We start from the raw sequence: 15,672 nt of genomic DNA, 5'->3' as shown, positions 1-15,672 counted from the left end.
GCCCTCATACCGCCCTATACACAGAAAAATTTAAAAGTTATAAGTGGTCAAAAATAGGGCAATTTTAAATTACTGATTTTGTACAAAAAGTTTTAGATTTTTTTTTATGTGGTACAAAAATATAAAAGTATCTATCCATGGGTATCATTTTAATTGTATTGACCCACAGAATAAAGAACACGTCATTTTTACCATAAATTGTACAGTGTGAAAACGAAACCCTCCAAAATGTGCAAAATTGTGGTTTTCATTTAAATTTCCTCCCTAAAAAATTTTTTTGGGGGGGGTTCACCGTACATTTTATGGTAAAATGAGAGGTTTCATTACAAAGTACAATTGGTCACGCAAAAAACAAGCCCTTATATGGGTCTGTAGATGGAAATATAAAAGAGTTATGGATTTTAGAAGCGAGGAGGAAAAAACGAAAACGCAAAAAAAAAAAAAAAAAAAATTGTCCTGGTCCTTAAGGTGAAAATGGGCTTGGTCATTAAGGGGTTAATTTTGGGGCACATTGCTTGGCATTTTCAAATTCAGAGAGCAGAGTGTAGGGCAGGTTCTTATTCAGGGGGCACAGTATAAAGGTTTTTTTTTGTTCTTGGGGACAGTGTGGGGCATTTTTATTTAGGGGGGGGCATTATATAGAGCATTGTTATTGGGAATGTGTTTTAATAAGCAGAGAGGGATGAGTAGAGGGGACGTGGAGACGGGAGGGTGTGACCTGTACTCACTTCTCTCGGCCAGAATTCTCTTCCGTCCATCTGGTCTTCCAGGTAATCTCGGATGATGTTGGTTTTTTGCAGGAAAAGGCCCATGGAGTTTGAGAGTCTTGTGTCCTCACCAACAATGGAGTCTTCCATTTCTGAGGCGGAGAACAGTCGGGACAGACCGATCCCCACTAACCCGGCCACGTAGTGACAGTACTGGGCAGGAGAGGCAAAGGCATCAGCGTTAATACTCGGGTCATATAATCGGCAAATTGACTAATACATAAGATATCGATGCCCCCCCCCCAGCACTTACACCAAAGATCTGAACTGGTCTAGAGCATCTTCCGGAGCGAACACTGTTTAAAGGGGTACTCCGGCCCTAAGACATCTTATCCCCTATCCAAAGTATAGGGGATAAGATGCCTGACCGCGGGGGTCCCACCGCTGAGGACCCCTGCAATCTTGCATTCGGCACCCACCTCTTTGAGCTGCACACCGCGCTGCCAGCTCACAAACTACCAGGTATCGACCACGGGGCCGGAGTACCAGGACGTCACGACTTTGTCCCGTGTGACGTCCCGCCCCGCCCCCGCTATGCAAGTCTATGGGAGGGGGCGTGACTGCCGTCACGCCCCCTCCCATAGACTTGCATAGCGGGGGGCGAGGCGTGACGTCACGATACTCCGGCCGTCACGCCCCCTCCCATAGACTTGCATAGCGGGGGCGAGGCGTGACATGACACGGGGGCGGAGTCATGACGTCACGATACTCCAGCCGTCACGCCCCCTTCCATAGACTTGCATAGCGGGGGCGAGGTGTGACATCACACTGGGTCGGAGTCGTGACTTCACAATACTCCAGCCGTCACTACCCCTCCCATAGACTTGCATGGGGGGGGGGGGGGGGGAGCGTGAAGTCAGCTGGGGGCGGAGTTGTGACGTCACAATACTCTGGCTCCGTGGTCGGCACCTGGTAGTTTGTGAGCTGGCAGCGCGGCGTGCTGCTCAAAGAGGTGGGTGCCGAATAAAAGATTGCGGGGGTTACCAGCGGCGGGACCCCCGCGGTCAGACATCTTATCCCCTATCCTTTGGATAGAGGATAATATGTCTTAGGGCTGGAGTACCCCTTTAACCATTTTTGGTATACAGCTATAACTTTATTTATTTTACCATTTATGTGATTTTTGAAGCTTTTTTCAGGACCAGTGGAGGTCCATGTAAACTCGTACACCAGACGCCACAACCACTTTAAAGGTGTTTTGCGGACAGGGTGCCGACTTTGGTGGCTAGCTTCAAAGCACATTGATATACATCCAGAAATAAGGGGGACCCCAGAAGGGAGGGACATCATTTTATTGACCATATGCCTAATGTATTGAAGCTGTGAACGCTCTATGATGAAAATAATATGTTTTTATAGCCTTCCAACATGGAGGACGATGTGAGACGTAAGACCTGCCAGTAGTAGCTAGTCCATGTGTGACGGCCAAGGAGAAAGAAGCGTCACACACAGCTGCTATGGTAGAGCGCGACTTTATGGCCACAACTGCTCTAGAGCTACTATTGGAAATCCAATGGAGGTCCATGACACAGCGCTCAATGGGGTTTATTTACTAACGTGATCCCGACTTTTTTATTTTATTTTTTTTTAGGTTTTGTGCCCAAATTGTGTCGTATGTTCCATGCGACACAATTTGCATCCAAAAAAAAAAAAACCACAACCCATCATTTTACAAGAAAAACAACCAGAAAAGGGGGCGTGGCCATGGCAGAAAGTGGGCGTGGCCCCGACAGTTTTGAAAAATCCCAACATATTTACTAAAGGTTTCCACGGAAAATGTGGTGGATTTGAGCTGAGGAAAAACCGACAGATCAGAACAATTGTAAATAAAACGCAAAACGGGAAAAGTGGAAAAGTGCAAAATGTAGGGAAACCTAAGTAAATACCTGTTGGAAATCAAAAAACCCACAAAGAAAACTAAAAACTCCACTCTTCATAAATAAACCCCATTGTGTACTGTGTATATGAGAGCAGAGAAGACCAATCCAGTCATCTCTCCAGGATCCTGACAGTCTCTGCCTGACACCTGACATTCTGCTTTCCAATCTGTTATGCAGTTGGCATGATCAAAGACTTAAAGGGGTACTCCGGTGGAAAATGTTTTCAAATCAACTGGTGCCAGAAAGTTGTACAAATTTGTCCATTACTTCTATTTAGAAGTCTTAATCCTTCCAGTACTTATCAGCTGCTGTATACTCCAGAGAAAGTTGTGTAGTTATTTTCTGTCTGACCACAGTGCTCTCTGCTGACACCTCTGTCCGTTTCAGGAACTGTCCAGAGCAGGAGCAAATCTCCATAGCAAACCTCTCCTGCTCTGGACAGTTCCTGAAACGGACAGAGGCGTCAGTAGAGAGCACTGTTGTCAGACTGGAAAGAACTACACAACTTTCTCTGGAGTATACAGCAGCTGATAAGTACTGGAAGGATTAAGATTTTTTAAAAGAAGTAATTTACAAATCTGTTTAACTTTTTGCCACCAGTTTATTGAAAACATTTGTTACCCTTTAAATGGGTACTTCAGCACTTAAAAATGTATACCCTATGCACAGGATAGGGAAAAAGTCCCAGATCATGTGGGGGGGGGGGGGTTGTTTCTGGGTGTGATCCGACCTCTTGGGGGCGCTCGCAATATCCAGACTGGGGCCCCAAACCTTTCCAGTGCATTGAGCGGTGGGTCAGAACACGCTCCAAGCATTGTCTGTGAAAGAGCCAGAGGTACCAAAGTTAAAGGGGTACTCTGGTGGATTAAAAAAAAAATTTTTAATCTACTGGTGCCAGAAAGTTAAACAGATTTGTAAATGACTTCTATTAAAAAATCTTTATGCTTCCAGTACTTATTAGCTGCTTTATACTATAGAGAAAGTTCTTTTCCTTTTTGGATTTTTTTTATTTCTGTCCACAGTGCTCTCTGCTGACACCTCTGTTCATATCAGGAACTGTCCAGAGCAGGAGAAAATCCCCATAGCAAACCTATGCTGCTCTGGACAGTTCCTGATACAGACAGAGGTGTCAGCAGAGAGCACTGTGGTCAGAAAAATAAATTAACTTTCTCTGTAATATACAGCCGCTAGTAAGTACTGGAAGGACAAAAAATTTTATAGAAGTAATTTACAAATCTGTTTAACTTTCTGGCACCAGTTGATAAAAAAATAAAGATAAAAATGTTTTAATCGCTCAGATATATCTGCCGCTCCTATTGACCAGTGTTTCCCAACCAGTGTGCCCCCAGCTGTTGCAAAACTACAACTGTTTTGAAAAGGCCAGGAGGAACACTCTTTGGGAAACGCTGCCATAGACAATGCTTTGCGTGTGTGCTGACAAATCTCTCAATGCAGGGGGGGGAGCAGTCTCGGCCCCCAGGGGTCAGACTCCCCCCCCCCCCCCCTGCAATCAGACACTTATCCCCAATCCTGTGGATAGGGGGTCTGTTTTTAAATGCAGGAATACCCCTTTAAAGGGGGTATTCCAGGAAAAAAAAATTTTTTAACATATCAACTGGCTCCAGAAAGTTAAATAGATTTGTAAATTACTTCTATTAAAAAATCTTAATCCTTTCAGTACTTATGAGCTTCTGAAGTTAAGGTTGTTCTTTTCTGTCTAAGTCCTCTCTGATGACACGTGTCTCAGGAACCGCCCAATTTAGAAGCAAATCCCCATAGCAAACCTCTTCTAAACTGGGCGTTTCCCGAGACACGTGTCATCAGAAGCACTTAAGACAGAAAATAACAACCTTAAAGGGGTATCCCAGGCAAAAACTTTTTTTTTTAAATATATCAACTGGCTCCGGAAAGTTAAACAGATTTGTAAATTACTTCTATTAAAAAATCTTAATCCTTCCAATAGTTATTAGCTTCTGAAGTTTTCTGTCTAACTGCTCAATGATGATGTCACTTCCCGGGAGCTGTGCATGATGGGAGAATATCCCCATAGGAACTGCACAGCTCCCGGGACGTGAGTCATCAGAAAGCAGTTAGACAGAAAACAGCAACTCAACTTCAGAAGCTAATAACTATTGGAAGGATTAAGATTTTTTAATAGAAGTAATTTACAAATCTGTTTAACTTTCTGGAGCCAGTTGATATATAAATAAAAGTTTTTTTCCTGGAATACCCCTTTAAGGGCAATCTGTTCTTTTACCTTCTCCTGACCCCCCCCCCCCCACCCCCTATACACCTGCCAGCTCAGCCAAGCTTCCATGTATTCCAAACAGAAAAAAAAAGCCGCTGCCAGATTCCTATGGTCCCAACTAGAGATGAGCGAATTTACAGTAAATTCGATTCGTCACAAACTTTTCGGCTCGGCAGTTGATGACTGATCCTGCATAAATTAGTTCAGCTTTCCGGTGCTCCGGTGGGCTGGAAAAGCTGGATACATTCCTAGGAAAGAGTCTCCTAGGACTGTATCCACCTTTTCCAGCCCACCGGAGCACCTGAAAGCTGAACTCATTTAGGCAGGATAAGTCATCAACTGCCGAGCAGAGAAGTTCGTGACGAATCGAATTTACTGTAAATTCGCTCATCTCTAGTCACAACGAATCGCCCAGAGAACATAAAAGAATCGGGCAATTGAAATCCAAAATTCCCGATCCTTGTCTCCTCCAAACATCCGGGAAGAGTCAGTAAGCTGCCATACACAGAGCAGTGTGTTTTCCAAACAGTGGCTGCTGCAAAACTACAACTCCCAGCATGCCCGGACAGCCGTTGGCTGTCCGGGCATGCTGGGAGTTGTAGTTTTGCAACAGCTGAAGGCACACGGGTCAGACTCAGAAAGCGGACATATCCTACCTTATCCCACTCCAGGAGAGATTCCACCTTCTTCTCCAAGAACTCCGCCATGCCCACCCCCATCTTGTGGCAGATTTCTGCGATCACATCCTGGTACACCACGGCCAGGCTCCGGAACTCCAGGGAGATCTAGGACAGACAATGAGCTTAGAATACAAGAGGAAGAAAACAGACTTTATTCTATGTATACCAAGAAAAACACCAGTGGATGACAACTCATTAAAAGGGGAACTCCGGTGGAAATGTTTATTTATTTATTTATTTATTAATTTTAAATCAACTGGTGCCAGAAATGTAAACAGATTTGTAAATTACTTCTATTAAAAAAAAAATCTTTACCCTTCCAGTACTTTTTAGCAGCTGTAGGCTACAGAGGAAATTCTTTTCGAATTTATTTATTTTTTGTCTTGCCCACAGTGCTCTCTGCTGACACCTGATGTCCGTATCAGGAACTGTCCAGAGCAGGAGAAAATCCCCATAGCCAAACTTATGCTGCTCTGGACAGTTCCTGACACAAGGACAGAGGTGTCAGCAGAGAGCACTGTGGGCAAGACAAAAAAGAAATTCAAAAAGAACAGAATTTTCCTCTGTAGCACACAGCTGCTAAAAAGTACTGGAAGGATAAAGATTTTTTTTTTTAATAGAAGCAATTTACAAATATAGGTTTAACTTTCTGGCACCAGTTGCCTTATAAAGACCTTAAAAAAAAAAAAAAAAAAATTCCTCACCGGAGTACCCCTTTACGAACACGGACGTATATTTACGTCCTGTGGCCGCTCCCGATCTGTGAAGCGCGCTTCGTATCGGCGAGGTCCCGGTAGCTATCAGTAACCAGGACCCATGGCTAATAGCAGACATCGCCGATCTGGCTGATGTTCGCTATTAACCCTTTAGACGCCACGATCAAAGTGGATTAGAGCGTCTAAAACAGGACAATACACTGCCGGTTAGCTCAGCGGAGCTGTTCGGGATCGCTACAGTGAAATCGCAGCATCCTGAACAGCTGACAGGACAGCGGGAGGTGACTTACCTTGCTACCGGCTGTCCAATCGGCGTTTGATTGCTCCAAGCCTGAAATCAAGGCTTGAGCAATCAAGCGCAGAAAACACTGATCAATGCAATCATATGGCAATGCATTGAACAGTGTAAGAGATCAGTGCATGCAGTTTTATAGACACTAGAGGGAGCTATAACACTTCATGAAAAAAAAAAAGTAAAAATAAATAATAAAAATAAAGTAAAATGTGATTTAATCCCTTCCCTAATAAAAATCAGAATCACCCCTCCCTTTTCCCATTAAAAAAAAAGTGTTAATAAAAATAAAACAAAACATATCTGGTATTGCTGCGTGCATAAATGTCCAAACCATAAAAATATATCGTTAATTAAACCGCTGGTCAATGGCGTACCGCAAAAAAAAATCCAAAGTCCAAAATAGGGTATTTTTGTTTACTTTTTATACCATAAAAAAATGAATAAAAAGCGATCAAAAAAAATCAGATCAAAACAAAAGTGGTACCGATAAAAACTTCAGAACATGGAGCAAAAAAATGAGCCCTCATATCATCCAGTTCGTGGAAAAATAAAAAAGTTATAGGGGTCAGAAGATGAGAATTTTAAACGTATAAATTTTTATGCATCTAGTTATGATTTTTTCCAGAAGTGCAACAATATCCAACCTATATAAGTAGGGGATCATTTTAACCGTATGGACCTACAGAATAAAGAGAAGGTGTCATTTTTACCGAAAAATGTACTGTGTAGAAACGGAAGCCCCAAAAAATTACAAAATGGCGTTTTTCTTCTTAAATTTTGTCGCACAATGATTTTTTTTCCGTTTCGCCATAGATTTTTGGGTAAAATGACTGATGTCATTACAAAGTAGAATTGGTGGTGCAAAAAAAATAAAAATAAAGCCCTCGTGGATTTTTAGGTGCAAAATTGAAAGGGTTACAATTTTTGAAATTTAAGGAGGAAAAAACGAAAGTGCAAAAACTGAAAAATGCTTGGTCCTTAAGGGGTTAAATGTAAAAAATATAAATTTTTCTTAAATAATCCATAATAAAAACATATATGGTGCTCAGTAAAATTCAGACAACAAATAACCAGGTCCGGGAGAACACTTACATATACAGCATGGGTGAGTTGCAGGAGCTGCATATATGAGTCTTGTGTTTTACTACTAGGCAATTTATAAGTTGTGGGGAGAGTTAGGGGATATAGCCCATAGTGGTTTTACTTTTTATATACCTCTATCTCCCTGGTGCCTTAAAAGTATATTTTATTGTTGTTATACATATATGTAAAGAATATATGATTGTTATACCTCTATATAGCTAATGCTATACCGCCATCTTGTGGTGGCCCGAGGTATCTCCACAATGCTGTCTATTATGTAGTCAATACAAGCGCTAATACAAGCGCTCTTCTGGTTATTTGTTGTCTGAATTTTACTGAGAACCATATATGTTTTTATTATGGATTATTTAATAAAAAATTATATGCGCCATGCACATGGTGCAATTTAAAGGAGTACACCGATGGAATTCGTATAATTATTTATTTTTTTTTTTTTAAATCAACTGGTGCCAGAAAGGTAAACAGATTTGTAAATCACTTCTATTAAAAAATCTTTACCCTTCCAGTACTTATTAGCAGCTGTATGCTACAGAGGAAATTCTGTTCTTTTTGAATTTCTTTTTTGTCTTGTCCACAGTGCTCTCTGCTGACACCTCTGTCCGTGTCAGGAACTGTCCAGAGCAGCATAGGTTTGCTATGGGGATTTTCTCCTGCTCTGGACAGTTCCTGATACGGGCATCAGGTGTCAGCAGAGAGCACTGTGGACAAGACAAAAACAAAACAAAAAAGTACAGGAATGATAACGTTTTTTTAAAGGGGTACTCCTGTGAAAAAATGTTGTTGTTTTTTTTTTTTTTTTTATCATCTGGTGCCAGAAAGTTTAACAGATTTGTAAATCCCTTCTATTAAAAAAATCTTAATCCTTCCAGTACTTTTTTGGGGCTGTATACTAAAGAGAAATCCAAAAAAGAAAATGCATTTCCTGTTATGTCCTGACCACAGTGCTGCCTGCTGTCCATTTTAGGAACTGTCCAGAATAGGAGAAAATCCCCATAGCAAACATATGCTGCTCTGGACAGTTCCTAAAATGGACAGAGGTGTCAGCAGAGAGCACTGTGGTCATAACATCAGAGGACATGCATTTCTTTTTTGGATTTCTCTTTAGTATACAGCCCCTAAAAAGTACTGGAAGGATTAAGATTTTTTTAATAGAAGTGATTTACAAATCTGTTTAACTTTCTGACACCAATTGATATAAAAATAAATAATAATAATAATAATAATAATAATAAATATATATATATATATATATATATATATATATATATATATATATATATTTTATTTGTCCTATGTTTGCGAAATTCGCATATTCTCTGTTTGTTCACTTTTTTTTCCCATGCGAAAATTTGCATAAAATGTGCATAAAAATTTGTATGTGAAAAAATAAAATAAAAACTGTAATATTTGTCATTATGAATATATAGCACAATATTCTTAATATTCGCGAAATTGCGAAGTGCTGATATTCGCAATAAAAATTTGCATTATGAATATTCATGCTCAACAGTAATAAATAACTGTACTACGTGCGACTTTTGATATATTTGTCTCAGGCTCTGAGACTTTTATGAGACTTTTTATAGTGCTGTGGAGAATAGACAATAATGTCCATTCGCAAGATTTATTAAACGCTGTGCGACGTTTGATAAATTGCACGGAGCTCAGAGATTTTTCTCATCTAACGTACTGCGGAGAATAGTCAATGATAGTAAATCTCCCCCAATGTGCTTCACCATCATGTTTGCACTATCCATTACCCCCATTTTCATAAACTAAAAAGTGTTTTCACCTCCCCCGTCCCCTCTCTTCCTTTGTCCTCTGCCAAGGGATCTCTATGAAGAAAGGATATGCAAAGCAGTTCTCACACAACCTTTCCAAGTGGTTTTCCCTCTAAAAAGTTAGTGTTTTACTCCAACCAGAAGTCTTGGAAACTGACTGGGAATGTATGCCTAGCAAGAGATCTCTTCAGAAAGAGAGAATACCTATACTGAGGAGGAATAACTGTCCGCAGATTGATATTTTCTCCTTCTGGAGAGATCTCTGGCTAGGCATTCATTCCCAGTCAGTTTCCTAGACATTCGGTTGGAGTAAAACACTAACATTTGGAGGGAAACACATTTGGGAAAAGTCAGTTTCCAAGGCTCATGGATGGCGTGAAACAATGACTTTTAGAAGGGAAAAAATAAAAAAAAACACTATATGCAAAGCAGCTTTCACACAAATTTTTCCAAGTGGTTTTCCCTTTAAAAGTCAGGTGTTTCACACCAGCCATGAGTCTTGGAAACTAACTGGGAATGTATGCCTAGCCAGCGATCTCTCAAGTAGAAGAAAATACCCATCAGCTGACCATCATTCCTCCTCAGTATAGGTATTCTCACTTTCTGGAGAGATCTCTGGCTAGCAATACATTCCCAGTCAGTTTCCAAGACTCATGGTTGGAGTGAAACCCTGACTTTTAAAAGGGAAAACCACATAGAAAAATTTGTGTGAGAGCTGCTTTGCAAACCCAGAATTCCGAGTGGAGAGTAAGTGGCCTATAAGTCTCCATAAATCTTTGGCATGACACTCTCCTTAACCTGTTCAGGACCCATGTCTTACCGGTACATCATGGGACCCTGGTAGTTGAGGACCCATGACGTACATGGCGGGGCCCGGACCGGGGTGACTACTTATATCGATCAGGAGGCACCCCAAATGCCCACGGGGGGGTTATTAGGAGACCCCCCCCCCCATGTCGGCGAACGGCGCAAATCGCCTGTGAATTCACACTGACGATTTGCGCAATTCCAGGTCATACAGGTCTATGGTGACCCGGAAAATAAGGGGGATCAGGGTTGTCCAAGACACCCACGATCCCCCTGAAGGGATAGGAGTGAGGTGGCAGGGGTGCCACCCCTCCTATTGGTCGTATAGAAGCGACGACCAATAGCAGATTGGGTGCGGGGGGGGGGGGGGGGTTAACTTTCGGTTTCCCCGTTCTGCCCACCCACAATAGGTGGGGGAAGAATGGGGAAACCGAGGGGAGGACCGGCGCCGAAGTCCACTTACCCATCAGTGGCAGTGGAGGAGACGATCGGCTGCGGTGACAGCGGGCGGCGATGACGTGCGGCTGGCTCCCTGGATCCTACGGAAGCCGGTGAGTTGCCTAACATCTGGAGGGCTACAGTTTGAGACCATTATACAGTGGTCTCTAAACTGTAGCCCTCCAGATCTTGTAAAACTACAACTCCTAGCATGCCCACACAGCTGTTTGGGCATGCTGGGATTTGTAGTTTTGCAACAGCAGGAGGGCCACAGTTTGGAGATCGCTAAGCTCTACTAGCATGTCCAAACAGCTGTATCGGCATGCTTGGAGTTCTAGTTGCGTACCTCCAGCTGTTCCATAACGACATGCTAGGAGTTGTAGTTTTGCAACAGCTGGAGGCACACTGGTTGGAAAATACTGAGTTAGGTAACAGAACCTAACTGAAGGTTTTCCAACCAGTGTGCCTCCAGCTGTTGCAATAGTACAACTCCCAGCATGCACGGTCTGTCAGTACATGCTGGGAGTTGTAGGTTTGAAACAGCTGGAGGTTTGCCGCCCCCCATGTAAACGTACAGGGTACATTCACACGGACGAGTTTACAGTAAGTTTCCTGCTTGAAGTTTGAGCTGCGGCAAATTTTTCGCCACAGCGCAAACTCCTAGCGGGAAACTCACTGTAAACCTCCGCCAGTGCGAATGTACCCTAAAAACACTACACTAACACATAATAAAGGGTAAAACACTACATATACACCCCCTTACACTGCCCCCCCCCCCCCCCAATAAAAATGAAAAACGTATTGTACGTCAGTGTTTCCAAAATGGAGCCTCCAGCTGTTGCAAAACAACTCCCAGCATTTCTGGACAGCCACTGACTGTCCAGGCATGCTGGGAGTTTAGCAACAGCTGGAGGCACCCTGTTTGGGAATCACTGGCGTAGAATACCCCTATGTCCACCCCTATGCAATCCCTAATTTAGTCCTCAAATGCGCATGGAGCTCTCTCACTTCAGAGCCCTGTCGTATTTCAAGGAAACTGTTTAGGGCCACATATGTTTAAGAACATTCCCCATATGTGGATGTAGAGTGCTCTGCGGGCGAACTACAATGCTCAGAAGAGAAGGAGCGCCATGGGGATTTTGAAGAGAACATTTGTCCGGAATTGAAGGCCACGTGTGTTTACAAAGCCCCCATAGAGCCAGAACAATGGACCCCCCCACATGTGACCCCATTTTTGAAACTACACCCCTCATGTAATGTAATAAGGGGTGCAGTGAGCATTTACACCCCACAAGTGTCTGACAGATTTTTGGAACAGTGGTCCGTGAAAATGGAAAATGTAATCTTTCGTTTGCCCAGCCCACTGTTCCAAAGATCTGTCAAACACCAGTGGGGTGTAAATACTCACTGCACCCCTTATTAAATTCCACTGTTCTGGCACCAAGGGGGCTTTGTAAACGCACATGGCCCCTGACTTCCATTCCAAACAAATTCTCTCTCTAAAAGCTCCATGGCGCTCCTCCTCTTCTGAGCATTGTAGCTCGCAGAGCACTTGACGTCCATACTCAGAAGAAATGGAGTTACAAATTTTGGAGGTCATTTTCTCCTATTATCAGCAGGCATCCCGTGGCAATGCCTAGGGGGATCCTGAGACCCCCCATGCCGAACCTGGAACCTAGCAGGTACCTTTTGGCCTGGAGGGGAAGGGTTTGGTTTGTTGCGGGGCCTCTCTCCTGTCGGAGAAGGGCTTGCGATAGACCGCATCCTTTGTGCACGTTTTTTTTAGTGTAACACGTTTGTACTTTTTCTTGCACTTTGGGTGATTCGACAGCACGTTCCTTGGCTCTTAGAAAATAAAAAATCAGCTGTTTGGGACGCCGTAATTTCACCACGGAGGTCCTGAACAACCCACTGAGCTAACCGGCAAAGTCAATCAACTGATCGCAGCTTCTAAAGAGTTAATACCGGACATCAGCCCGATCGCGAGGGTCCGGTATTAGCCGCAGGTCCTGGTTGCCGATAGCAACCGGGACCTGCCGGGCATGAAGCGTGCTGAGCCCCTGAGCGCGCTTCATATATCGGCAGCCAGCACAGGACATAAATATACGTCCTGCGTCGTTAAGGGATTAAAGGGGTACTCTGGTGAAAACCTTTTTTCTTTTAAATCAACTGGTGGCAGAAAGTTAAACATATTTGTAAATTACTTCTATTAAAAAATCTTAATCCTTCCAGTACTTATTAGCTGCTGAATGCTTCAGAGGAAATTCCTTTCTTTTTGGAACACTGATGACATCACGAGCACAGTGCTCTCTGCTGACATCTCTGTCCATTTTAGCAACCATGCATAGCAGATGTATGCTAAGGGCAGCATGGTGGCTCAGTCGTTAGCACTGCTGCCTTGGGGACTCTCTGCTGACATCTCTGTCCATTTTAGGAACTGTCAGAGCAGCATATGTTTGCTATGGAGATTTTTCTCCTACTCTGGACAGTTCCTAAAATGGACAGAGATGCAAGCACAGAGCACTGTGCTCGTGATGTCAGCAGAGAGCTCTGTGTTCCAAAAAGAAAATAATTTCCTCTGTAGTATTCAGCAGCTAATAAGTACAGGAAGGATTAAGATTTTTTTAATAGAAGTAATTTACAAATATGTCTAACTTTCTGCCTCCAGTTGATTTAAAAGAAAAAAGGTTTTCACCAGAGTACCCCTTTAAGGTGAAATATGGCCTGTTTAGTTCCAGGGATCTCTACTAACATTATTCTGCACTACATGAAGAAAGGAATAAGGAAAATACTTCCTAGTATCAGAGCCCTTCATTCCAGACAAGGACTTACTAAAAGGTAGATCTCTGCACCCATATCTTACCGTGGGGAAGTCCTCCAGAACTTGGCGATCCTTTTCCTTACTATCCATAAACTTCCAGTCGGCCTGGTACAGGTAGGTGTGGAAGTTGTGCAGTATGGGGATTTTAGTCTCCAGGCTGATAGTCATGTCGTCCTCCACAGTATCCAGAGCCCGTAGAACCAGATAAAAGATACACACGGCATGTCTGCAACAAGAAATCAGCACAACACGTTACAATTGTTCATCACCCACAATGCCCTCTGCTTAATGGTCAGATGCAGATGATCTATACAATACAGTACAATCTTCAGGTATCAGGTTATAGAGCAGGAGGAGCTGAGCAGATGATCTATACAATACAGTACAATCTTCAGGTATCAGGTTAGAGCAGGAGGAGCTGAGCAGATGATATATACAATACAGTACAATCTGCAGGTATCATGTTATAGAGCAGGAGGAGCTGAGCAGATGATATACACAATACAGTATAATCTGCAGGTATCATGTTATAGAGCAGGAGGAGCTGAGCAGATGATATATACAATACAGTACAATCTGCAGGTATCATGTTATAGAGCAGGAGGAGCTGAGCAGATTATATATACAATACCACAGCTGATCATTATTAATATAGTACACTATTATATGAAGACCATATATGCTGAGAGTCCTCCCTCTATACCCTTCTGGTTGTCGTCATCATCAAGTATTTTTCCACAAGATTTCCCAAAGTAAGTGCACACAGTCGTGTAAGGAAATAAATAAGACGGCAGCAACCACAAATGAACAAACTCTTAAAGGGATGCTACGGTGGCAAACTTTTTTATTTTATTTAAATCAACTGATGCCAGAAAGTGAAACAGATTTGTAAATTACTTCTATTAAAAAAAAAAAAAAATCTTAATATTTTCAGTACTTATTAGCTGCTGAATACTACAGAGGAAATGCCTTTCTTTTTGGAACACAGAGCTCTCTGCTGACATGACCACAGTGCTCTCTGCTGACATCTCTGTCCATTTTAAGAACTGTCCAGAGTAGAAGAAAAATCCCCATAGCAAACATATGCTGCTCTGGACAGTTCCTAAAATGGACAGAGATGTCAGCAGAGAGCTCTGTGTTCCAAAAGAAAAGAATTTCCTCTGTAGTATTCATCAGCTAATAAGTACTGGAAGGATTAAGTATTTTTAATAGAAGTAATTTACAAATAAATGTAAATTTCTGGCACCAGTTGATTTAAAAAAAAAAAAAAAAAAAGTTTTCCACCGGAGTACCCCTTTAAAGTAGTCTGTGCTCATTCCCCGACACCTGAAGTGTAACTGTCTGGCCGTCCGCCCTCCGTTAATCTACAACGTGCTGCACATAATCCTCCCCCCAGACGGGATTAACACCTGCGGCAATAAGGAGATTTATAGCCGGGTTTTATACTGGCAACTTGGATATAGTTATAATGTACAGGACACCTGACACCGGGCATGGCATACCTGCCAACATTTAAAGGGCACCTGTCATTAATAAAAAATGTATGATTTTGATTAGTCTTTTCTTAGAACGAGCAGGAAGAAGTGCATGGTAGTGTGCTCCACTCCTTGGCTATCCTTAGATAGAAGCAAGACAGGCCTGCTATACCAGTCATATAGTGGGAATCATACTTAAAGGGGTACTCCTGTGGAAAACTTTTTTTTTTTTTTGATTAACTGGTGCCAGAAAGTTAAAAAGATTTGTAAATTACTTCTATTAAAAAAAAATCTTAATCCTTCCAGTACATTTTGAGGGCTGTATACTACAGAGAAAATGCTTTTCTTTTTGGATTTCTCTTCTGGCATGACCACAGTGCTCTCTGCTGACCTCTGCTGTCCATTTTAGGAACTGTCCAGAGCAGGAGTAAAACAGTTCTTCACTAAAATGCTTTACGTGTGTGTATATTTAAAGTTTTTTCCTGGATAACCCCCCTTTAAGTCCTTACTGTGGTAGGAGCCATAGACATGACTGGTGGAAGGAGACGCTCGCCTCTCTGCACCCATTATGTGATCCTCTGCAAGTAAAAAATATGCTTCTATTTAAATTTTCCACTTCCTACCAGTCCTGGCCGCAAGCCCTTTTTATAGATTTCAGAC

The 15,672-nt window shown here is 42.5% G+C and overlaps 1 protein-coding gene across 2 annotated transcripts in view; it reads right to left on the bottom strand.

The window, feature by feature from the left end:
* The window catches only part of FDFT1 (farnesyl-diphosphate farnesyltransferase 1), a 45,619-nt gene that overhangs the window by 8,162 nt on the left and 21,785 nt on the right, over positions 1-15,672 (bottom strand). For both annotated transcript variants that reach the window (XM_056563847.1, XM_056563846.1), the window contains 3 exons: positions 13,580-13,763; positions 5,552-5,680; positions 729-920 (listed from right to left, as the gene is read on the bottom strand). In XM_056563847.1, the coding sequence (XP_056419822.1) occupies positions 729-920; positions 5,552-5,680; positions 13,580-13,763 (505 nt within the window). The remainder of the gene's footprint in view (positions 1-728; positions 921-5,551; positions 5,681-13,579; positions 13,764-15,672) is intronic.

The sequence above is a fragment of the Hyla sarda genome, chromosome 3, assembly GCF_029499605.1.
Source record: "Hyla sarda isolate aHylSar1 chromosome 3, aHylSar1.hap1, whole genome shotgun sequence".
NCBI lineage: Eukaryota > Metazoa > Chordata > Amphibia > Anura > Hylidae > Hyla > Hyla sarda.
Note: the sequence above shows the minus strand (reverse complement) of the source record. Positions and strands in the feature narration are given on the sequence as shown.